This window comes from Nyctibius grandis, chromosome 3 (assembly GCF_013368605.1).
Source record: "Nyctibius grandis isolate bNycGra1 chromosome 3, bNycGra1.pri, whole genome shotgun sequence".
Taxonomy (NCBI): domain Eukaryota; kingdom Metazoa; phylum Chordata; class Aves; order Nyctibiiformes; family Nyctibiidae; genus Nyctibius; species Nyctibius grandis.
In genome coordinates this window covers 102,097,616-102,106,786 of record NC_090660.1, presented here as the reverse complement: position 1 = coordinate 102,106,786, position 9,171 = coordinate 102,097,616, and the positions used below count along the sequence as shown (strand labels likewise).

General features: G+C 47.3%; 1 protein-coding gene across 2 annotated transcripts; it reads left to right on the top strand.

The window, feature by feature from the left end:
• The first annotated feature begins 791 nt into the window (after positions 1–791).
• Positions 792–7,565, top strand: KLHL38 (kelch like family member 38). Of its 2 annotated transcripts, XR_011047825.1 has the most exons (5): positions 792–924; positions 1,473–2,948; positions 4,358–4,463; positions 5,759–6,401; positions 6,710–7,565. XR_011047825.1 is itself a non-coding variant. In XM_068396439.1 (4 exons), exons 2-4 carry the CDS (start codon positions 1,599–1,601, stop codon positions 6,043–6,045), a joined length of 1,743 nt encoding a protein of 580 aa, XP_068252540.1. In that variant the 5' UTR covers positions 792–924; positions 1,473–1,598; the 3' UTR covers positions 6,046–7,565. The 2 variants fall into 2 exon arrangements, 1 of the variants encoding a protein (XP_068252540.1); XM_068396439.1 differs by having other exon boundaries at positions 5,759–7,565.
• Positions 7,566–9,171: the final 1,606 nt, after the last annotated feature.

The window sequence follows — 9,171 nt, the reverse complement described above, 5'->3', positions numbered from 1 at the left end:
CTTGGGTCCTGCCACCCTGGGACCCTGGTTTCCAGCTTGCTGCGCTCACTTCAGCAACCCGCTCCAGTCCTCCCACCCATAACGCTGAGCTTCCTCAAGCCACCTGCTTCAGAAGTTCTTTGCTAAGGGTTTCAAAGAGCTGAGGTCCTTACACAAAAAGCCACAACCTGATGTTTTCTATATGAAATATCAAGCAGCATCATAAACTGCTCCAAGAGTGAACTTGGCAGAGGTAGCTGGGCTCTCCCTGCCCACCTTGGGGCAGCCCTGGGCGCAGGGGTCCCGGTACATCAGCATCTCCCACCAGACTGCAACGGGCCAAACCTCCCCAGATCTCTCCATAAGGTGGAGACATGGTCCATCCCACCGGGGTCCCTGGAAGCCCTTCTCTCTCCCTCCTTCTCCATGAAACTACGGTGACAGTGCATTACCCAGCGCGAGGCATTGCAGAATGTTTACAGGCTTCTAGAGTTCCCAGGCACTTTAGGACAGGGTCCTGCGGCTGTTTCCAAACAGACGGCCAGGACTTTTATAAGTGAACTTTCCTCTCCGTGTCTATTTATTATATGTAAACATTTGCCAGAAAAACACCACTCGGGCATGCTCAGTACAGGCCAGGTCATTGCAAAAGGCAACGGCGGCGTCACATGTGATAACAGCGAGAAGCCCATGTGCGCCTATTCTTGGCGCTGGAATGTATACAATGCCCCACCACCTCGCCGCTCCTGCGTGCAGCTCCTGAAAGCGGCAAAAGTGACTTCAGAATAAACACGTCCAGAAATCACCCTCTATGAATCACTTACCTACTGAAAAGAAACGTCCTGTGGGTTTATAGCGTTTTTTTTATCCAGGCTCTAGCTATGGAAAATCTCAGCAGAGAATAAACGACAGAGAGTAAGTGCATGCAGTGAAGGACAACAGAAGGTAAACATTTCTACCCTACTGTTTCACTGCAGGTTGGGCAGTTAGCTGTGACAATAGATACTCATCATATTGTTCTGCCTGGCACTTAATTTAGTCATTGTGTGGCTGATTAACATAAAAAACCCACAGCTAAGCAGAGTTAATAAATAACCGTTTTAATGCAGATTCCCAGTCTCCAGGGTTTCATTTGCCCTGCTGCAGAGTTCAGCTCTGCCAGATTTACATTCTTTGGGAGTGACTAACTCTACGGGAAAGAGGCGCAAGCTACTAAACTGCTAATACTTTAAAATAGTGAATAAATGTCTAAGTGAATTTATTCAACATGATTAAAATGAACAAACCATTGCTTCAGCCATCCAGCTTTCATCCCAAATCAGTGAGATAACTTCAGTGCTTTTGCTTCTTGCCAGGGACACAGGCAGTGCTGACCTCAGAGCTGCAACCTATCTGATAACTTTATGAAAATTTTAAAGGGTCTTAGCGACCTTTTAGCTTCTTTATTATTTTCCCACTGTGCTTAACCCATGTTCCATTTTTATGCGTAACAGTGAATGGATATTTAGAGCAACATCAACGTCCCAATTTGTTCCCTTGGAGTTGGATATTGCCATAAAAGCTGCTAAGAATTTGTTTTTTTCTGCCAAGTCCAGAATTCATCTCTCTCCTATTTTGCTATGGAGGAGGGATCCATTGAGGAGTTTCTCTTCAAAGACCAAGACTTCTCCTCCGAACTGCTGAGGCAGCTGAATGCTCTGCGGCAGAGTGGGATGCTGACTGATGTTACGCTCTGCACCGGGGGCTTCGAAATCCCCTGCCACAGAAACGTGCTGGCTTCCAGCAGTCCATACTTCAAGGCGATGTTCTGTAATGACTTCAGAGAGAGTCGCCAGGCTAAAGTCATCTTGAAGGGCATCGACGCCGAGATTTTGGATCAGATTATCCTTTACATTTACACGGGGGAGATTCTTATATCCGCCGAGAATGTCCTGTGCCTGCTGGAGACAGCCTCCATGCTGCAGTATGCTAAGCTGTTTGAGGCCTGCTCTGCCTATCTCCAAGACAAGCTGACTCCTGACAACTGTCTGAGCATGATCAGACTGGCAAAAGTCTTGAACTGCCAAAGCCTGAATAAGAAAGCCAAGGCTATGGCTTTGAAATGTTTCCCTGAGGTAGCCTCTTCTGAGGACCTGAAGGACCTTTGTCCCTTGGAGCTCATCGATTACCTTGGGGACGATGAGCTCTGCGGGGAGGAGGAGCAGGTCTTTGAGACACTGATGGTCTGGATCCGGCATGACCTCCAGGCAAGACAAGGCTACATCCAAGAGTTGTTCAAGAAGGTCCGGCTTCAGTATGTCCACCCAACTTTCCTCTTCCACTTCATCGCCAACGACTCCCTCGTTCAGTCTTCACCCACTTGCAGGAGCATCCTTGAGTCAGCCCGGAGACATATGTTTTCCTTGTACAGCACCAACACGCCTGACATCAAGCCCATGTTGCACGTTCCTCGCAGGTACTCCAACCAAGAGTTCCTCATCATCATTGGCGGCAGGAAGGACAGCCAGCAGACCACAAGGGATGTCCTGCTCTATGATGAGAAGACAAACCAATGGCTAAGCCTGGCCAAACTTCCCATGCGCCTGTACAAAGCCTCTGCAGTGAGCTTACACAGCAATATTTATGTGCTCGGAGGGATGCCTGTTAGCAACAGGAAAGGCCCAGTCAGTGATAAAATTTACATTTACTCCCTCAAACTCAATCAGTGGAGGTTGGTTGAGCCCATGTTAGTTCCACGTTACTCCCACAGAAGCTTGGCATATAAAAATTATATTTTATCGTTCGGTGGAATTGGCGAAAACCAGGAAATCCTGAATTCTGTGGAACGATACGATAGCATCTACAACACCTGTGAGAGCATGGCAAACATGCCTGTTGCTGTCCTTCACCCTGCTGTTGCTGCCAAAGATCAGAGGGTCTACCTCTTTGGAGGAGAAGACATTATGCAAAACCCTGTCCGGCTGATCCAGGTAATGGTCAGTCCTGCTTGTTGTAGGCAGTTTCATCTAAAGCCTTCAACAGTTCATCACCCTCCTGAGGAAATCAAACCCCAAAATACTTAATTGTGAGTTGCAGGGTGAGCAGACACATGGCTTCAGGGAAGTCTTGTCTGCAAGGAGCACTGCAACTCTTTCATTTTCCCCTTCCAGTGTTTTTCAGGCACAAGCCCCAAGGTACTTCTTTGGGGGTCAGTCAGCTCTGCCGCTGACGGGCACTGAGGCCAGGGCTGCTGCAGGTGATGCTATGACAGGCAGTGGCCGTCCCCCCTGCCTGGCCTCATGCCTGTAGCCGATCTCACTGAAATCAGTGCTTTCCACTTGGTGGCCGAGCTGGGATCTCAGCCACGCACCTGCTCGCTCACAGCGAAAGCAAAGATTGGCAATCATTAGAGCGATTAGATTCTCACTCAGCAAAAGGCCAGAACTTAAACTGACAGTTATTTCGTATAAACAGTTGTGTTAAAAATGTGGCTCCTGCCACATGTTGCTGGCTCTCTGCCTGCTTTCAGCAGTGAAACTCTATTAGGAGGAAAAAATTAAATCCTCTCTTCTCTGTTTTGATGCTTTAGCAATGTTGTAGTGTTACTTTCCCCATGAGTGTTTTTCACTGGTTTAGGTGTTTTAACTAAGAAGGATCATTAAAGGTTAAGGTGGCAGCCAGCACATGAGCAATAATTCCTTACGGTGATAACACTCTTGATTATTAGGGGGAAGGAAATCTATTTGTCAGTTAAGCGGGGAGATGTCCTGGAGATATTTGCTATATTAAGAAACGGATGAGGTAATACAAAAGTTTGCATCACCCAGATACAGATGACTGAATGATCATCATCTGGCAACAGCTCTTTTTCTCACATAAATTGATGACTTAGATATCACTCTAAGTCCCATCAACAAGTCTCTTTGCCAATCTGCGTGCATACCAGCCACAAATATAGCAGCTGGGCAAACACAGTGGGTGCCAGCAGAGCTAGGTGAAGTTGAGGGTTGTTTGCCCACGAAATTGCTAAGGCTAAGGCAGGAATACACAGAATAACTGGAAAATTAAATTAAATTTGTACTTTGGGAGAGCATTATCCAGGAGTTACAGTGATTTAATGGCCATGCAAAGATTTACAGCCGAGAAGCTTGCATATGGCAGATATAGTCTGCCTTAGTGTGTGCTAGCATCTCCTGAGCAGACAGGCCTGGAGAACTAGAATTCTTTCCAAAGGGACATATTAGGGAAATAAGTGGGTAAATTCTCAGATTTCAAGCAGTTCAAGCCAGAGGATTGTATTCATTAGGACAAAATAAAAAACATAAGTTCCTTTGTAATTACAATCACCAGTTAAAATACAACATAAACAGCTGCATGTGTATCTTTATTTATTTGTCAGGTTTACCATGTCTCCAGGAATACGTGGTTTCGGATGGAGACCAGAGTGGTGAAGAATGTCTGTGCACCAGCTGTTGTGATTGGAGACCAGATTCTCATTGTAGGAGGTAAGAGCTCTGTTTTGCCCTCCTTCCCGCCTGCCCCTGCCCAGCTTCTGTGGGATTTCACACCCTTCCTGCTCAAGGTGCTCCCCGCTCCAGACAGGGATGGTCAGAGGTACAGCCAGCCCGCCCAGCAGTGAGAAGTGCCAATGCCTATCATGGCCATTACACTGCAAGGACAAATGGCATGTGCAGGATGTGCTCCCCCAAAAAGCACATGAAGCTTGGGAAGGACAGAAGGAGTGTGTCTACCCTCCATACACATCTCCCATGGGGTCTCATGGCCATGGAATTGGGGACAAGTTCTTCATGGGGCACCTTCTTACTCTGGGTAGCAGGACCTGGGCGGGGGGAGACTGGGGAAAAGCCAATGCAAGTTACTGCTCTGCAGAGGAAGAGAGGAAGCCAAGAGCATGGGGGTCCTGCTCCTCTCCTGCTGACTCACAGCCTGGCCCTGCCTGCCTGCTCTTCTTGGAAGGGTGGAGAGCACAGTTACCACAAAACCACGGACGGCTTGTTGGGATGGGTGGGCTACAAGGCTATGAGGGGTAAATTGGTCATGTAGCAGCCTCCTGGGGGTAATTGTGAAATGTCCTGCAAGGGGCATGAAACACTCGGAGAGGGGAAACTTCTCAATGTCTTTTTCAACCTGAGGATCAGCCTCTGCCCGTGGCCCTTGGATGGATCACATGTCATTGGTAGTTTGGCACTCTACAGTCCTTCGTGAAGCTCCCCTGACCACAGGCTGGCACGAGGAAGCATGTGTTAAATTATTTAATGGAAAATGAGACATAGATACGACGCCAAGGGCTTTGGGAGGGGGGAGAGAGCACCGATGGCACTGTGCTGTTGAGTACCAAGCTCCATTCAGTAGACAGCTACAACTCCAACCCAACAAGGCATTGTTGCTCCCTTCCCATGTGCCATTTGTTTCTGTATTTCCGAGTGAAGCTCTAGGAGTCTGTTGGGTGAAAAGAAATACTTTGGGATGTTTGAAGGCACATGCAGAAAACTCCAAGTGTGTTTGTCAGGTTGCTTGCCTGATCTCATGGGTTTTATGGTGCTCATTGAGCCTTGGCTGCCAAGGTGCTATGAGACAGGGTGAGGACAAACAGGAAGGGAAGGTAGACAGACAGGCATTCCTGTGATACATCGTCGCTTCCCAGCTTAGATATCTTAATTCTGCCAAATTATGTACCAGTATAATAGGTTTTATTGAAGACTAGCAGGAAATATCGTTCCTTCTGCTGGCCATAAGCTCTAATTCCATCTGTCTTTTCCACCTCTGGCTTTGCATTTAGGGTACACACGGAGAATCATTGCTTATGATACAAAAGGCAACAAGTTTGTTAAATGTGCAGACATGAAGGACAGACGAATGCATCATGGGGCCACTGTCATCAAGAACAAGCTGTATGTCACAGGTGGACGATGTCTCACTGTGGACAATGTCATCGAGGACTTGGATTCCTTGGACTGTTATGATCCAGAGACTGACACATGGACACTAAAGGGAAAACTGCCACACAAACTCTTTGACCATGGGTGCCTTACACTCCAGTGTGTCCCCTGTTCTAACCTTCTCTAAATGACCTTTGGTACTTCCCAGGACGTTTTGTGCTTTCCTTCCCAGTAAGGACCCACCTTGCTCTCCAGAGAGCACATGGAGAATCCTCATGGGTCACACAAACTCCTGACCTTGAAGGCACCAGAGACATTAGTCATTCCCCGAATGCTCTGCCAGAAAGGTCACGAGCTTTGTGCTCATGCCGTATTCACCTGACCAGTATTGCATGTGGTGCTGCTAAGTCCAGCCCAGAGGCCTTACCCAGAGTCTCAGCAGAAAACAGGAAAAAGATTCTGGGTAAGAACCTGGTGCAGGATTTTGCCTTGTACAGACTTTAAAATGAAAGGTGAAGAGGAATGCTGTTATTTCCAGGGAAGGTAAGATCTGGGTAACCTGCATTTGTCAGCATACAAACTCAGATGCATGCTGCGGCCCTTTGCTACTCAGTGCTGACCAAGATTTCCATTTGAAGTGGTGGGAACATTCAGAATAGGAAGCCACAAGCTCTAGTCTTGTAGCCAGCCCAGCAGCAGCTGCCTGCGTTAGCTATGGTAGTCATAACAAATAAAATTTTAACGTTCCTAACATCAAATTAGAAATTAGCAAAAGGCTGATGCTTTGATCTGAACTCTCACATTGCGACAAGATGCAGATTTGACTTTTCTGAACTATTGCTCTTTCACAGTGCAGAGAAGATTTTTGTTCCAATCGCCTGTTCTCTGAAGGAGCAGGAGAAGGTGGAATGGAAATGAAGATTGTTTGCATCTTCTTTTTTGAGGGAACTTGTTTTGCAGGGAGCTTGCTTCTCCCTTTGCATCGGGGACAGCAGTAGGATTAGTTAGGGAGCTCTTTGGCTGATGGAATTCCTGAAAACTGGAATAGCACAGAGGACACATGGAGGAAAGGGGATGTAAAAAGAAGAGGTATTTGGGAGGAACAATTTTTTTTTCCCCTTTCTCCTCTCTCCAAACCACTGGAAAACAGCAATGAGAGAAAGCCAGTGACAGGAAACCAGCTTTCCAAGAAGAGCAAGTCTAAGTCTGCCACTTGGCAAAGCAGCTCTGTCTCCACCAATATTTTTGTGGGGTTCTGCCACTAAGTGCATATTTGTAAAGGGAGGGGATTAATCATCAGATAGTGAACAGGCTGTGAACTGCTGTCAGGTCACCAGGCTTGGTAAGATTGCTGAGATAGCAAGGAGCTTTAAAGATAGCACTGATGACCACCATCTAGTGAAAGGGTGGCAGAAACAATACCCATTTTTCCTCATATTTGAAAGGAAGTGGGACTTTTCCAAGGGTACAGGGTGGCATGAGGAAACCACACTCAACCCTCCTCTTCACAGAAGGCTGCACAGCCATGTGGTCACCACCATGTTACAGGACACCAACACCAACCGCTAAGATCCCCTCCCATAAATCTGTATCTGGGAGCAGAAGGGCAACAGAAATAGTTAATGAAGTGGGGGGCTGGAAGGAAGAATTGCGTATCAACTGCTGTTTTAACAATGCAAAATAAAATGGCTATTATTGTTTGTATGAGCTGTGTCCAGGAGTCCCCATTGTTCCCTCTGCATTGTTGATAAAGGGAATTTTTTTTGTACCAGCAGTTTTTGACAGGGTTTCCTTCTAAGGATCTGAGTAAACCTGCAAAAAATGAGTGGGAACCCAAACTCGTCTCCCAGCTCGGAAGCCTTTGGCTACGTTTCTCCTCTGTCTTTCAGTCTATATCATCATCTTCCCATGCAAAGCAGGGCTAAATCACGGCACTTGCCAAATTGGATTGGAGCAGTGATTCATTCTGCTTCCTCACAGGCCAGCTCCAGCTCTCTGGAGAAAGAAGCCTTGTCATGGCCAATTATGGAAAGTCTGCTCTGGGGAGATGTTTATTCCTAACCCCGCACTGCCGCCTTCCCAAAATCCTTCCTGTTGTTACCCTGCTTAGCTCCAAAACTCCAGGAGACGCCAGTTGCTGCCATGCATTTTAGCTGACACAGATTCCTGCCAGGCTCATGACTGTACCCAGACCCAAGGAAAAAAAAGCTGACTTGGGGCCATAACCCTATGTTTGCAAACCATTGCCACAGTCATTGGTTTACGCTTGGAAGCAAACAGATTTTTTTAATTCCCATATCATATAACTGGTGATTTTCTCAGCATTCATGCAGGGACCAAATAGTACCTTGCACAACTGTAGCTGGGCAGGAAATGAGGAGTGGAAAGAATAGGCACATTCGCAGCAGTGTTGAGCACAGCATCCTTCCCTCATCTCTCAGGGAGCCCTCACATCATCCCCAAGTCCTTGGAGATGCCAAGGGCTATGGCCAGCTCTGCTCTGGCTGCTATCTTGTGTTCCTTCCCTTCACAAACTCCTCACCTCATGCCCATAATTCAAGGACTTTGGGTTTGCTGGGAAGTAAATACAAAGCCTGGTTTCTGATAGACTTCTGTCTTGTAGTCATTTGGCTTTGATGCAAACTGTGACCAGAGCTTTTGGGGCCCATTGCAAAAAGGGTTGAACCCAGAGAACAGTGTTGAGCATTACCGAGGCAAACGTGCAGACAAAGGCTGGCAGAGTCGCTCAGTCACAGGAAGGCAGCAGCACATGCAGCTTCAGGGCAGGGGATACGCAGCCCCGGGGCAGAGGCTATGGGGAGAAGGGATGCTGCCTTTCTAATCATCTGCTGACCACAACCTGGCCCACCTACAGCAATACCTAGTACTGTCCCAAGTGCTTTGCAGTTGTTGTACCCAGTGGTGCTTTGGGTGAAAGCACTTCTAGCAAAAGGTTGACCAAGGTACCCCTTTCTCCAGTGTCAGGAGTGGACTTTCCTGAGAGCTATCTGCAATGCCACCACTGCCTGGAACATTTTCTGAGTCACACCATTCTTTTCCAGAGGTCTCATCACCCTAATATCCAAGCATTTGAGCACTTGCTTAGATGGGAATCCCCCATGGGAGAGCAGCAAGGTACTTCACAAATACAATGATGGCCCCATGAAGACGTGGGAATTTGTTGCTCTTCATTTAATAACCATGGAAGCCAAGGAAAAGAGGGGTTTAAGAAAGGGTTGTTGATTTGGGGGTCAACTTTTAGAAGGGCTGAGCACATGCTGGTTTTTTTTCAAATCAGGGAGTGCTGTGAAGG